The sequence below is a fragment of the Apis mellifera genome, linkage group LG3 (assembly GCF_003254395.2).
Source record: "Apis mellifera strain DH4 linkage group LG3, Amel_HAv3.1, whole genome shotgun sequence".
Lineage (NCBI taxonomy): Eukaryota > Metazoa > Arthropoda > Insecta > Hymenoptera > Apidae > Apis > Apis mellifera.
Genome location: NC_037640.1, coordinates 6920234 through 6936013, shown reverse-complemented (window position 1 = coordinate 6936013; position 15780 = coordinate 6920234). Strand labels below are relative to the sequence as shown.

General features: G+C 33.5%; 3 protein-coding genes across 4 annotated transcripts in view; 2 read left to right on the top strand and 1 right to left on the bottom strand.

Moving 5' to 3' along the window:
• The window catches only part of LOC410044 (rho GTPase-activating protein 20), a 171187-nt gene extending 163148 nt beyond the window's left edge, over nucleotides 1-8039 (bottom strand). Inside the window, exon 1 of one of the 2 annotated variants that reach the window (XM_016911124.2) lies at nucleotides 6936-8039. In XM_016911124.2, coding sequence (XP_016766613.2) covers nucleotides 6936-7127 — 192 coding nt within the window. In that variant the 5' untranslated portion in view covers nucleotides 7128-8039. The remainder of the gene's footprint in view (nucleotides 1-6935) is intronic. The other variant, XM_016911123.2, reaches the window with a different exon arrangement.
• Nucleotides 8040-9219: 1180 nt separating this feature from the next.
• On the top strand, nucleotides 9220-12366 carry LOC100576638 (the record flags this gene model as incomplete). Its single annotated transcript, XM_026439535.1, has 7 exons — nucleotides 9220-9408; nucleotides 9503-9701; nucleotides 9948-10209; nucleotides 10279-11690; nucleotides 11835-11967; nucleotides 12047-12225; nucleotides 12307-12366. Coding segments are annotated over exons 2-7 (2244 nt in total), but the record flags the coding sequence as incomplete, so codon positions are not given.
• A 517-nt stretch (nucleotides 12367-12883) lies between these two features.
• On the top strand, nucleotides 12884-14873 carry LOC552147 (kelch domain-containing protein 10 homolog). The gene is made up of 3 exons (XM_624526.6): nucleotides 12884-14064; nucleotides 14146-14475; nucleotides 14556-14873. The coding sequence occupies exons 1-3, from the start codon at nucleotides 13390-13392 to the stop codon at nucleotides 14730-14732; spliced, it is 1182 nt and encodes a 393-aa protein (XP_624529.2). The 5' UTR covers nucleotides 12884-13389; the 3' UTR covers nucleotides 14733-14873.
• The last annotated feature ends 907 nt before the right edge of the window (nucleotides 14874-15780 follow it).

Genomic DNA, 15780 nt, shown 5'->3' with positions numbered 1-15780 from the left:
AAGATATATATATATATAGGAAATATATTTATATTTATATATATATATATTTATATATATATATGTGTGTGTATACTGGAAACTGTATCACAGTTTCTTAATAAGCGATTAGAAGATCGCTAAATCGCGAGTATGAGGAGTAAATAAAACTATTTTGTCTCTGGAGACATCCGATTTCAGAGGAATTCGAGAAATCCGACGAAACCTTACGCCTGTTAATCCACCTTAGCCGGGAGGTTGCGCAACAACCATAACCGCAAGGTACTGTAAGTCGTTTTAACTATATCGGTCACATTGACGTCATTCATTCGCCGTTTACAAGTTGCACACTTAATAGGAGTATCCGTTTCCACGACAGAATCCTTTTATCGAATTACGCGTAACTCAATTTCCCTTTTGAAATCGTGACGTGGGCTAAACTTCGACAGCTTTAGTCTTTAATCATCTTTAGAGGGAGTTAGAGTCATTACTTCCACGGTACGATAATAATATAGTAGTAAAATTATAAAAAATCGAGAATAGAATGTAAAAAAAAAAGAAAAAAAAAAAATAATTATTATCGTTAAGTTTTATAGAAACTTATTCTGATGTCGGTTATTTGTGAAAGATTTATATAGATTTATAATAAATTGTAAAAATAAACGTTATTTATTTTAAATGCGAATTATTTTATCGATAAAATTATTTGCAAATAATCGAGGAAAGGAAAAAAAAGAGATTGAAAATGACGAAGCGAGAAAAGCAGAATCGTGGAAGATTCAGAGATATGCTCTCTTTTAAACCTCGTGTATTTCTGCGTAAGTATATGTCTTATTTCATCTTTAAATTCACTGTTTCGGAGATTATATTCTCTGAAATCGTAACATGAACGATAAAGTTGAGAAAAATAAAGAAATGGCAAGATGGCTCGTCCCGACTGAGAAAAATATTTAAAATTAAAATAATATTCGCGTTGCACGAGCATCGCCTCGTATCGAAAACTGACACGCGAGGATGCTAACATGTATAGACAACTATTATTTATATACGATAAAAGCAAAACGCGAGAGCATTCTATAGATCCAGTCCAAAGGCTTTGAATTTCCCCACGTGTGCGCCGATCGACAGTTTCACAATAATTCTCGAATGCATGCTTTACCAAAGCGTGAATAGCAAAAGCAAACAATTCTCGTTACACGCTGAGAAACGTGCAAAGAATTTTCCACCGGTTATTCAAAACATTTCAAAACCAATATCCCTGCGAAAAAAATAAAATTCCGCCATTTTGATCGTAGTACAATCGCCCGATAATTGTTTCCAACAATTGCTCGACGTTACTACGTTCAAAAGGATATCGATATATCCAAAGTGAAACTCTCGAGAGTTGCTTTCGAAAATTCTACAAAATTCGACCGACTTGATATCTATTTGGAAAAAATGGATCGATCGTACAAAAATTACAAAATCTATATCGAGAGGTTTCTTAAGTAAAAATTCTCGAATTCGAACGCATTGGCAATAATTTCGATCGGTCACGGCTCGTCACCTCGTTCGAAGGTGTGACGTAAGCGGCCGGTGAAAGCTCTGGAACGGGCTTCATAAACATGAATCACTTCCTGAAAATTCCGTAGACCCCGACTTTCAGCGGTTTTCAGCTCGTTCAGACCTGTCCTCTCTTCTCCGAGCGAATCGTCCCCGCTCTGCTCGTCACATGCAACCTACTTTTCTTCTCGACGATCGCACGTGATCATCGCGCGCTTTAACGCGCGCTTCTATCTCTCTTCAGCTTCTCACGCGCATACCGCGAGGCCACAAACGAGGTACAACGATTTATCAGAGATATACGAGCCACTGCCTCGACTTTTTTGCTCGACCAGGACGGAAAGCTGCTGCTGCCCGAAACTTTCCTTCGTTAATCCGTGTATGCAATTATTATTCCAGCACGGATACGGTAGGTTTAGTTGCAAGTGCTAAAGAATGGACATCGATCTTTATCGTATCGGAAGCGAGAGAAATCCCGGAAAAACGTCTTGCTATTTATGGATTTATTAGCTTCACGAGAACGAGGATAAGGGATGGATGTCTAAAACCTAGTGTTAAATACGAGGAAAAATACGATTTTATATATATATATGGTCGTAAATAGTTACTAATGAAAACTACGAAATTTTATGGAAGGTTTTTTTCTCGATGATTCAACCCGCGTTGAAGAATTTTTGGAATTTTGAGGAATGGTGTTATCGAGTGTTTCAAATCAAATACTCTCCTACCTTTTCCAGGATTATCCTACCTGTTTCGGTGCAGAAAATACAGGTAGAAAGTCTCAAGTTTCAAGACAGTTGTAGTTATTTTTTAAAAAGTTTAAGCTACGTGTTTATCCGAGACAACCAAGATCGATAATTCTTTCAAGAGATGATGAATCGTTGAAAACATCGTGGAACATTGACAAAAGATTTCTCGTTGTTGTTTCATAACAGGAAACAAGAATAATCGAGTATATAAACTTTACGACGATATATATATATATATATATATATATATATATATATATATATATATTGAGAGATATGATTTTATAATTTGAAGCGACAGATTGTCAATCTGAAATTATTACATGTATATTCTCTTTCTCGGTCGCGGTCAAGCGTGATAAAATATCGGACTGTTTTACCCTGGTTGCGTTCCGATTGTCACATTATTACCGAGTGTACGGCTGCGTGACTCTGACAATCAGAGCAGAATGAGATCTGAAATATTCGCAATCTCACGAATGAATCCACTCTAGTCCACTCTTAATTACGACACAATTATCGTTAATGTTCAAGAAACAATTCAGCTCTAGACCGAGTACAACTTTCGAAATTCTCGATTATCTGCCGTAAATCAAACCGAATGATAAATAATAAACGAGAAAGTAAAACGGAAGTAGCGATGGAAAATAGCGACACGATTCCTGGAAAAAAGAAAACGTGAATCTAAATAAATCCTGACACGAGTTTTCCTTTATTCATTTATCCCGTGTATGTTTTCACCTAAATCCGCTCTTTCGTATCTCTGCTCTCTTTAGAGAACAGAACAGGTCTGTGAAAATAGGTCGGCACAATAGGCATGCCGGAAATCGCATTGAAGTACAGAAACAGAAACAACAGCTCTTGCCATTGCAAAACGATACTTCTACGCGCGCGTTCCTTTGTCTCTGTGGATCAAGTTGACGAGCAAACGAGGACGACGCGACATGTGTGCACAATCGCGGAAATCTCTTCTATGATAGATGATAATTGATAGGTGCGCGACGATCGAGGATGAGATCGAGCGGAGGCTAAACGGAATCGATCCATCCATCCTGGGATAAATGGTTAATCGAGCGTGATAAATAACGTGATCGGTATATAATTTTAAGTCCTTGGTTCATTCGCGGACGATTCATCTTTCGCGTGGTCAGAACGAAACGAGGGTCAGACCGGCGGTGGAATACTAATTGCTCGTAATTTCGATTTATCGGGTGATTAAATTATCATCTAGTTCGGAAAAAGTGCAGCGGAAGCACAGTATATAATGGATTTCGTTTCCTCGACTTTTGCTTTACGCCGTTTACGCGTAAAGTGTTACGCGGAAGTTACCCAAGCTCTAAAGTCTTTCGCTCGAACCGAATTTCCTAACTTGCTTCGCTTGCAAAAAAAAAAAAAAAGAAAGAATTGGAACAACCTAAGATACGCGAGAAGAAACCAACATTTTTGTTTGGAGAGAACGTTGTAATTAACTAAATCGTTCCTAAACGACACTTAAAATACGATTTGTACAGAAAACAATTGTTTCTGTATCGCGTCCGAATGTGATATTAAAAATAACTCGATAAATAACCTCTTCAAGCGTGATACTACCTCTATTGTAATTATATTAAACATTGATAGAAATTATATTCAACAATTAAGTTGAAAAAAATGAAGAGAAATAAAATTGTGCAAGTTCTAAATCTTTCTCTATAATTTTTAAAATTCTATTCTTCCAATCTAGAACTTGCAGAACAATGAAACAAAGCGATAGATCGAAGAGATAAAGTAAAAGTACAGTTTCATCGCTAGTTGCGGCTTATACTGTTGCCATTATGCGGAATTCTACATGCTAGTTCGCGTATAACAAACCGAAATCGACCACGAATAACTCGTGATATTCCACGAGTTCTATGCTAAACACGGAGATACCTGGCCAACTCGATCGTCACTTTCTCCGCTTCATTAGACGAGCTGTGCAGGTTTCGTCAGCGCGGATCGATCGATGCCACGATTCCCTCGATCTTCCAAGTTGAAAGTGAATTTCGCGCTTCACGATCACCGTGTCAGTGACTCCTTTAAGAGAAGTCGCTCACGTGTCGATCGAATTGAACAAGGATGATGGTTATCGATGCCAATCAATGACCGATATATATATATCGATTATAAATTCGGAATCACGAGACGTTTTATAGCGTTATAACTAATGTAACGATCGAAGAAAGTGCAATGTGGATTTATATTTTTATTTATAGATTTATCTTGTAAAGAATGTTAATTGAAGCAAAAATATTGATCAAAATCTTGCTTCGATAGCAATATCCTTCATTGATTGAGAATTGTATTTTAAACTATTAAATAATTCTTCACAAGAATTTTTTGGAAATTTTTTTAGATCAAGATCTCTTATAATTCTACAAGATTTTATCTTTCTTCAACGTTAGATACTACTTTGAATATAATATATGGAAAATCACTAGTCCCCGGATGTTTGGTTGTTAATTATTTTTCATTGGACAAGATAATCGTAAGAAATTTGCCGGAGAAAGTAGTGCATAAAATCTATACATTTGCATAATGCAGGTGATTTAATCACTCCCGTTTCCAGAATGATTATATATAGGCGACTTGTTTACGATTTATATATTATAATTTTCACAGTAATCGGAGAACGACGCAAACAACGTACATTATAAAGCGTGGATATTTTAAGATACACGATTAAGAGCATAAACCGAACCGAACCGAAAGATTAGAATCGTAAAATTTATAAATGGTTACGCGATTTTATTGTCATCGAGTATCAAAGTCAACAGACGTTTTTCTTTTCAAAGATTTCTAACCTCGCTCGCAATCAGATTCGCTTACGTAACACGATGATCGTTGAAATCAAGCAAATAGATTCGATTTATGTAAAAATAACAATTTAATTGATAGAATTATTTCATTTGAATAAGACGTATAAATCTTTTTGTGATAGAGAGAAAAGCGAAAAAAAAAAAGATTTATTGCGAACGCGAGAAAGGAGATACGTGGAAAGGGAAGAACGTTACATCGATGGCTCAACGAAAAGAGTTATTTCTTCCGTACGAATCGAGGCTACAAATTATCCAGCAATTAGATCGTAAATCCCGGCAAACGCGATTGGAGACGCGAGATCATTCGATCAACAACGAAAACACTTGTCTACCGCATTAGCATTTAATTAGGGTTTTCTGTTTATAGGTAAACGGTACGAAGCTCGTTTGAAATAACAGTTATTCTTACGATGCAACCGTGGCTACATATTACGCGTGCACGTGCGACTACTTTGTGCAATCAACCAAGTGATATACGTACATACGTATGTATACGTATATCCGTATAAAAAATTGAAAAAATTACCACTCCTGTCTAAACGATTGATATCTAGTCCACAATCGGTAGCTGAATGTCCGAGTATGCGTGTCACGACCAACGTGTATAACGTATACGCATGCGCAATGAAAAATAAAATCGGTCTTTCTCGGTTGTTTCGTTTCCTTTTCCACCCACGTGACATATTAAATACTTCCGATCATGGCTGATCACGAAATCGATATACGTATTATAATTCATAAAAGTTCAATTCGGGACAAAGTGCATTTTGCTCGATGGTAGAAAGTGACTATCGATCACGTTGCGCACTTTCTTTCTTACGATGATTACGTGTAGAAGTCGGTGGAGTTCAAGGAACGCCATCGCGCATACGTACGACGCATTCACTTTTCTTTTCGCAAATTCGCCGTACGCACGTGCAAACGCGCATACTGTATTACTGTACTATATTAAACGTTACTCGAAAGATGAGAATATTTCTTTTCCCATGTCAATATTTCTTTCCCAATTGAGAACCGTGGTAAAAAAAAAAATAAAAAAAAAACAATTATTCGAAGAAATATGAAAAGATTACGATCTACGTTTCGGATTAGACTGAATAGAAAGAAAAGAGATTGTAAATCAAAAGTTGTCGGTATCTCATTGTCAGTTAATACGCAGTTTGTACATTCCGTTAAGAGGAATGTTGTAAATATATGATCGAACTAGAATCCAAACATTCATTAATTCCATCGGAAATAATTAAGCGAACGGTCTGTAATAAACGTTGCCTCGCCAATCGCTAACAAAAGTCAGCGAAAGAGCATATACACAAAGAAGCAAAGCAAACGTGTACGAACACTCGAAAGGAGAATGACGTGCAACTATAGAGCGCTTAAATACCGAAGGTAACGCCTCTTACTCCTGTATAGAATGTACGGCACCTTGTACTCGGTACACGGTCTATGTGTTGGTAGGCTACATTAATCGTTCGAATCCTATGCCGGAGTTTCGATTTCTATCGTGGAATTCATGTTGCCTAGATATAGATTTGTACGATATTACGAAAAAAGATACGTTCGCGATACAATTTGAAACAATCGGAATTTGACGAGATACGGTCGGTAATCGACGATCAAACGAACTCTTCGCTAAAATATCCGAATGATACATTCCGAATGAGACAATATGTGTGACCCGTAAATAAAATATAATAATGCTTAAGTAAATCGATTGATATTCCGTTTCGAATACGTTATTTCGAAGATAGAATGATAATAGAATAAAAATAGCGATAGGATATTTTGAATAGAACAAGAAACATGAGAAAATAAAATAGAATTTACTCACGGTGAGGTGTGTCTTGTCAGGAGCGATTGCTGTGATCTCTACTGGCCTTGGTTCAGGTGGATTCGCTTTGCTGAGAATGGCAGCTGGCATTTTCGCGACCAGAGATAGCCTCCTGGTGAGCCGTCTGCCTAATTCCGCACGTCGTCGCACCCTAACTCGAGGACCAGTACCTTTGTAACCTCCAAATTCCATTCTGAGAAACGTTGTTTCTTCCTTATCCCCGTGCTCTCATGGCGGCAAACGGTCGCATCCCGTGTCACGTGGTCACACAAATTATACGATTATATCGCGACCCAAGTCTATCGTCGAAACTATCGAAACTCGATTATATCGAAAATTATATATACATAATGTCGATTGTCTATGTCCAAATTCACTGTATGTCTTTTTATTGACATTCAAACGTATTCTTCACATATCAATGATACATTCATTACCTCGGTTTATTTTTGAAAATTCTACACACATATCAAAACAAAAACATCGATGACTCAACTACCGTTGCGGTACAAAAAGTCGTTAACGAATTTCACGTATTCGATCGGTCGAAGTCAAAGATCACTCTCACGAGCCCCGTCACTCGACATTTTGCTCTCAAAACTAGGTCGCTGACGTACCGTATTTTTCGAACGCGTTCGAAAATGCAAATACTGGTTTTGAAGCAACGGTTGTCCGCGTTGGGTTACACGCACGACGTAAACACTTGCTCGGATGCTGAAGGGCTGGCTTCGGTCGCGTGCACACACACACCTTCTACTAACATCTTCTACGGACACATGTGCATCCTAGTTTCACGTATATACCATGGTAGAGCGAAGAAAGGTACAATGCGGTACGCGTGTGTGTCAGGAGATTCGATAGTATTCGAAAAGCGAGACACAAGGTGCGGAAAAGAGAACAGCCAGTTCTTGCTGGCGCTCGGTCTGCCTGGCGCGCTTCGACTGAAATTGAATCGCAGCAACCTCCTACCACGCGGCCCGTCACACTACCGGCCTTCTAACCGTCGCGCCTCTTCGTCACTCTCGTATCTTCGTTTCTAGCGTACCGAGAAATCCGCGTAAACAAAACGAATTTCAAAACTAGATAGAACCCGTATGCCATACGCACGCTTGACTACGAAACACTGATGTAACCGATGCGCGCGATCAATCTCGACTAACCTAACTAACCGTTCGACCAATCAACGACATTGTATTAATAATACTCGCCGAATCCACCAATTACAAGATATTATTTATCACGGGATCGTCAATGACGCCATATTGCATTTCCAGGTTTAAAATTTTTTATTCTTTTTTCTATTCTTTTTCATTTTTCTTATGTTTTTTAATCAATATAATGCGAGATTTCTTTCATTTCGATTTATATCGATTACAATTCGGTACGATACATATATATAATTATAAGATAATTAATTCTAATAATTATCCTATAATTCTAATAATTAATTAATTAATAAAATTTTTAATTATTTCTAATAAAATTTAAAATTTTAATTAATATATACATAATTTTTCTTGATTAGTTTATCTCGTTTAAATAAAAATTGGAAAGTCTTGAATGATTCTTGAAAATCGATATATAACAATCGATTGTGCGCAGATAGGTTATGAAACTTGTTTCTCTATATAGTATTTATGAAGCATGTCGATTACGCGTGCGAGGACAAATCGATATCGTTGATGACTTATGTATAGGTTATATGCATTAATATTATACAATATAAGAGTTTTCAATAGGAAGGAATAGTTTTTGAAACGGAAGCTTATTGCTCTTATGACGTACATATTCTATGATATTAAGAATTGAATACTGGACGAACGTGATTGTGGTTGACATGAGAAATCAAAGAAAAATAATCAGTTACAATTGGCACGATTAGTGTATATTTAAACTTGTTACGATCGTGATAGTAACTACGCAAATTTGTCGTTGTACATTTTTATTTATAATAATTAAATTATTTAATCTATAAATAATAAAAAAAAGGTATCAAGAAAATTCTTTTTTACTTTTAGTAAATTAAATATTCTTATTTATTTATTATTCTTTATTTTTAGTATATCAAATATGCATAAATTCATCTAAATTATAATTAAATGCTTGTCTGCATCATTTATATTATCATCTCATCTTCTTTTCTCTGTTTTGAAATCATAGTATGCCATGAGTGCCATAAATTCAATTTAAAACAAAGTTCAGAGTTTGTCAAATAAAAAAAATTTTTATCTTTCATAGAATGATTAAAAAATAAATAATGTTTAAACATTATCCAAGATGAAAGAGTATAAAAATAAATAAATATTCTTATTTTATTATTATCGCGATGTATAATCTTTGTTATAATTCCAATAAATTTAATTAGTCGAAAGTCAGAGAAAATCGAAGAAGTAACAACTAAATGGAAGAATTATCCAATATGAAGTGAAACGCATTTATATTCACGTTTCTACACAATTGAGCGAAACAGAAAGTAAGTAAGATTTGTTTCATTTTTGACTTTTCCCTCGTCTCTATTTCCAACTCATTTCAATAATTATTCTTGAAACATCTATGAAAATTGTAAGCATGGCTATGAAATCAAATCCAATTCTGCAAGACAAACTTGCTAAGCAAAACGAGATTAGCCATCAAATACTGACACGAGAACTTGAGAAACTCGAGAAGGTGGAGAAATCGGATATAAGGATGATAGAAACTGCATGGCATCGGTTTAGATCTCGTCACAAGGATCTGGAACATCGTGTACCATCCTTTGGATCAAATGTAAGATCTTGGATATTGCGTATAAAAAAAAAATCTCATTAAGCTATCCACAGTTTTCTTTTCATTTCTAATGGATATTTTTTTATATTGTTCGAGAAAATTTTAGTCAATTAAAAATTAGATTATCCTATTGATATATTCCCTAATATATTATTATTATTATATACAATCGTCGGAAATTCGATTCATCATTCTATTATATTTTCATTTTCCAATCTAATTGCGAGCCCAGTAATTGACGCGTAGGCTATTAATGTGCGCATGTACGACACTCATAATCCTGGATTTTGCTACCATTGCACGGGTGTCATTAAAAAAAGCAGTCAGATAATCGAACAAGAGCAAGTGCCGAAAGATTCGTACGAATTCGTACGCTCGATAGTGTTCACCAAAGGAGAAGTAGATCCTGACAAAGTTCTTTGCCTCCATTTGTTGACCGCCCACAGTACCAAGTGGAAAGACAACGATGATTCCATCGTCAGGCCAATTACATCTTTATTGGAGAAAGGTATATAATTTTTTATATAATAAATAAAACCTTTTTTTCATTCGATAACTATATGAATTATTTCTGAAGCTAAGAACAAACATTTCTCTGGCGCGTGGAACAACATCATACCCTGTTACGTAGTGGACACTCAAATAGTTTCGTCGAACACAAAACTTCACGAAGATCCACGGAAGAAAATTCTGGAGGATCAAGCGATTCGAAACTTTGAGGAAAAATATAAGCAATACATGGAGAACGATGCCGACTATGAGAAAGTTTTGTCATCCAACGCTAAATGTAGAAGAATAATGCCAGGCCTTGAAAAAATGCCTTCGATTTCTCCGCATGTCTATTCTTTGCTTGGCGCCTCCCACGAGTTGCGGATTAAACAAGCTCTTGCCGAAGGTGTGGTTAAGAAAAAATTCGCTTCTTCGAATATTGATCTAAACAGATTGGACGAGAACAGTATATCTTTCCGTCTTGACGACGATGAAGATATCTTAAGTAGAACAACGATGAACTTATCTACTAGAAATTGGAGATCGATGCTCAGCCCGTCGAAAAGATCTACGTTTGGTTCGTCGTACAAGACCGATCACGGAATCACCATGTTAAAATCGAAACGGAGGAAGAATAACGAGATTATGCCTAAAGAGCTTGTTACCATAAAATCTAGTATCAAAACGATGAAAGAAGCTCCCTCGAAAACATCGAGTATCAAGTCTCATTTTTACAGTATGTTTGGCAGTCGACCATCGACCTATTCTCTTCTCTCAGCCTCGATGAATCCAGATATGACTAAGAAGTGTAGGAAATGCATCTACTTGAACGCTCCTATTAAAAGTATCGAACTACGAAATAAAGATTACAAAGTCGTGCCGATCCTTGTAAATTATCAGCTCCAAGCCTTGGTGCAAACTGTGTTCGAGGTTCTTGAACGGGTTAATCCGGAAAAATCGAAAAAAATAATTGACACCGCGAGAGATAGAGAGGAAATAAATAAAATGCTTGTTCGTTCGGAAATACAAAATTTCATTCAATCTCTGTTGGGACAATCGTTGGTCACCTCTCCAGAAAGTTTCGTACTTTCAGTAGCGACAATGGTGGACGAAATAGATCTTCGATTCGAGGGAATTCTAGAAAAGGAGATAATCGCGCTGACTCTAGAAATGCCGTCACTTCCATCTCTGGATGCTCTAATTACCGAGATACGAAATAACATTTTTTTTGAAAATAAGAAGAAACTCGATCAAACTGGAAATACCGGAATCATATCTTCAGATTTTAATACAGCAAAGATTGAAAATAAAAATTTTAAAACGAACAATAAAAATCATCGCCACTTCGATAACAAAATTAAAAAGAGAAAGAAAAAAAATGAAACTGTACGAATCTCGGAGACAAAAATGGGAAATAACTTGAGAGAAAACTCGAAGATAAAAGCAGCCGAACAACGAAGAATTTCAGGAAATATTCTCAAACATACTTCGAATTCCAAAGTAAGATCTTCATAAAAAAAAAAAAAAAAAACATAAAGAAAAGCAAAGAAAATAAGATGTTATTGCAACGGCATCTTGGAACCTGAAATATTCAAAAGGAAAAGATCTGATAACAAATATTTTTCCTATTCCATGTGGTTACAGACTTGGAAAACTGCCCAAGATCTTAGTCATTTAGACGCAAATCATGTAATATTGCAAAGAATGACGAACACTCAGAGAATCTTAGTAGGACAAATGTGTGCTTCTCTTAAGACCAAGAAAATTAATAATGAAGGTTTTATCATATCATGTTTTTAAATTAATATTCTACAATTTGTAATATTTTTGTGATTTATTTTTTGATTTTTGCATAGGTTTAATTAATCAAAGAGTGCCGCTAGCGGCATTAATTGCTCCAGCTCTCTCACGCGATAGTATTAAATTGTTAACACAAGGTACAACATATACAAACAAGAATATCATGAATGAAGAAGATGATGTAGAAGATAATGTCATAGTTCCGGATAAGTTAAGCGGTCCTTTACTTGCAAAGGTCGATATTAAATTTTTTTCATTTGTAAAAAAAATGATATTAAATTAATAATAATAATAATTATTCATTATACATTTTTAGATACGACAAGACATAGCAGAAAATGAAACAAAACGACGTTTGAAATTTTTCCTAAAAAGTGAAATTAAAAATCTAAAATAATATAAAAGTAATTAATCTTTTCGATTAATTAATTACTTAATTACATATTAAAAATCTGTAATCATTTATCGACTGTTAATAAAAATAAAATTCATACATATTTACAAATATCACAAGTAGATGGCGTAAGCGTTCTTTTTGCATTTTATATTCAATATAAATTTAAATTTGTAAATAAAATTAAAAACATTTCTCTTTGTTAAATTTGAATACATAGAATGGAAAATCTTTCATTATAAGAAAAATGTTAAAATTAACACGAAAAGTTAATTTTTTATTATATATATGTTAGAATCATAAAAGGATAGAAAAAAACTTCATATCCATTTATTTGATGTTTAAATAAATAACTTATGAGCTATACAATATTTATAAAATATGTAATTAAATTTTATATATTTCATCGTATTACATAAAATGGAAATAATTTACACAATAAGCTGTTAGTGAATACGATTGAATATTATAACCAGTCAGCTGATTAGCGCCGCGCAGTCGCATTTGTATTACTGCATAGGCGTAAAAGAAGAAGTTTTAAATGAAGCATAAGTTTACAACTGAATATGCTCAGTTGAAAAAAAGTGGTTTAAAAGTGAAACGAAAAAATTGAATCAAAATAAAATATTTTATATCTATTAAGTATACAATCATTAAGAAAAATAGCAAAGAATTTTATTGCGTTACGCCATGTTCATCGATGTAAGAAAAGTACACCAGATGTATTGTAGAGTTCGTGCAAGATGTCTATGTTAAAAATTTCTTATGCGCATCGAAACAATGCTCACATGTTTAATCAAAGTAGCACGACATTTATTTTAACGTATAAACCTCAACGCGACAAGTAATTTGCATAGATAAATGTAAAACGATATGTATGAATGTTACACATGGTTCTTTTTAAATACCATTTTTTGGATCATATAAAAAAACCCTAAAGAAGCATTCATATTTTTAATTACTTTTCTGGAAAATAACGATCTATTGTCAATTAATTTGGCAAATATGTATACATTCAAACCATTTGTGTTCATGAAACATGAAGCACAGAGTGTAGAACGTCCAAAAGCTAGAAGTGGACATAGAATAGTGTGTGATCATAAGAATTTATATTCCTATGGTGGTTTTAATCCTTGTATCTCTGATACTGATCCTGATATGCAAAATGATCAAACATGGATCTCTAGTAAACCACTTTTTAAGGAAGTTTGGAAATTCAACCTTGTTACACAACAATGGAAACGGTTACCAGGTCAAGATAATATGCCCAATGAATTGGCATCTAATGCAGTGATTTTAAGGGGTAATGCCCTAATGGTTTATGGTGGAACTGGTGTACCATTTGGACATAGTTGTAGTAATCATCTTTATGTGTGCAATGTTAATGATGGTAAAATGTACATAGTTCCTGCAAAAGGAGAACTACCTGAACCCCAATATGGACAAGCTTTAGTATGTCATGGGTCATATTTATATACTGTTGGTGGTACTACAGGATACGAATATACTTGTGATATTCATAGATTTGATCTTAGGACTGGTGTTTGGGAAACTGTTTATATATGTTCTGGAAGAGATCAAAGTGAACCTACAGGACGATATAGGCATGAATTAGCTTTTGATGGAAAACTTATATATGTTTTGGGAGGAGGAACAGCTACAGAAGCATTTGGTTTCTCAGTATGTAAATTTTAATATAATTTTTCAGAATATAATATTTTGAATTTGAATTAAATTCTTTGAAATGAAAATCATGTTTAGGAGATTCCTGCTTTTGACTTAGAAACGAATAAATGGATAATATTAAATACATATGGTGATAATGATGATAATACAGTGCCAGAGCCTAGACGCTGTCATGGATCTGTACAATATACAGATGAAAAATCAGGTATCACATCAGTTGTAATCTCTGGAGGATATAATGGAGATCATGTTTTTTCTGATGTTTGGAGACTAGATTTAAAATTACTGCAATGGACATGTTTAAGAAAATGTATACTTCCATGTCCTGTATATTTTCATTCTGCAGCTCTTACTCCAGAAGGACGCATGTATACATTTGGTGGTATTATTAAAGAAAATAATAAGGTTATTATAATTCTTTTATTTATTTATCTTCTTATTTTAATATTCATATATTTAAATTATTTTATAAAATTTTATTACAGGTTGTAAGAACAGATGCAGTTCATTCTGTTTGGTTAACAATTCCTAAATTATCAGAAATATGTTGGCAAGCATTGATTTATTATTATCCAGATTTAAGGCATAAGTCTCAAGATCAATTACTTCATATGGGTATACCTTTAAAATTTGTGCAAAGAATTGATTGGTATGATGCATAATATTTAAGAAATTCTCCCGATATTTGCTACATATTCAAAGCGTTACCACTCCGACCATTGTTACCAGTTACTTATTGCATGAATATTGTAATTGTTGAATATTATTGCCATAATTTACTTACAATATTTTTATAAAAATGATACATAGTGTGTTGGGCAACTAATATGATAAATATTATCAATGGATCACTTTCTTCAAATTTACTTATATTATTGTGCAATATATATTTTACATACTGGATGAAACTTTGTCTATGAATTATCTATGTGTTAAAAAAAGAAAGAAAAGTTCATATATTCAGAAATCAATATTAATGTTAAAAGTAAATTTAATGTAAATGTTTCAAATATGTTAAATTGTAGTAAATTATTAAATATAATAAAATTAAATCAAATTCAATTTTAATAATGAAATTATGTGAAGTTTGATCATAAAGTAATGACATTTTTTAAAAAATATGTTTATACGAACTTTTTTTATTATAGCACATTAAATTTTTATTCAAAGTTTTATCCAGATTTTTTTTATACACTCTGTGTAATAAATAATGTATAATATTATTTCTAAAATCTTTCTGGTTTTTCCAAAGTTTATTATAACTCATTTGTATCTGTAAACAATTTAAATTTAGAAAATCAGAAATTGTAAGTAAATAATAGAATTTTATTTGCAAAAAGACTTACAATATTCTTTTTTTTTTTTTTGGTAAATCATTTTTTATAGTAAAAGTTTTATTTATTAATATTATCTTTTTTATCAATTCGAATTATTCAATTAACATTTTTTACTCAATCTTTTAATAAAACATATTCTTATGAACAAAGAATTATATTGCATGGTATATTATTGCAAAGTACATTATTATAAAGATTACTGGCAAATATGTTCATTAATTTAATGAAATTTAATTAATTTAATTAAATGTTATAAAATATTCGCAACAAAAATATAATAACATATATAAATTTTCGATATAACTAAACTGCGTATATACTTTGTTAAAAAATATGCTGTTTTTCTGCTTTTTTGCTATTTTTCTTATTCGTA

Excerpts from the sequence above, each read along its gene's own strand:
- LOC552147 (XM_624526.6), top strand. The coding sequence starts at position 13,390 with ATGTATACATTCAAACCATTTGTGTTCATGAAACATGAAGCACAGAGT. Across the intron at positions 14,065-14,145 it reads CAGAAGCATTTGGTTTCTCA|GAGATTCCTGCTTTTGACTT; the intron begins GTATGTAAATTT and ends AATCATGTTTAG. Across the intron at positions 14,476-14,555 it reads TTATTAAAGAAAATAATAAG|GTTGTAAGAACAGATGCAGT; the intron begins GTTATTATAATT and ends ATTTTATTACAG.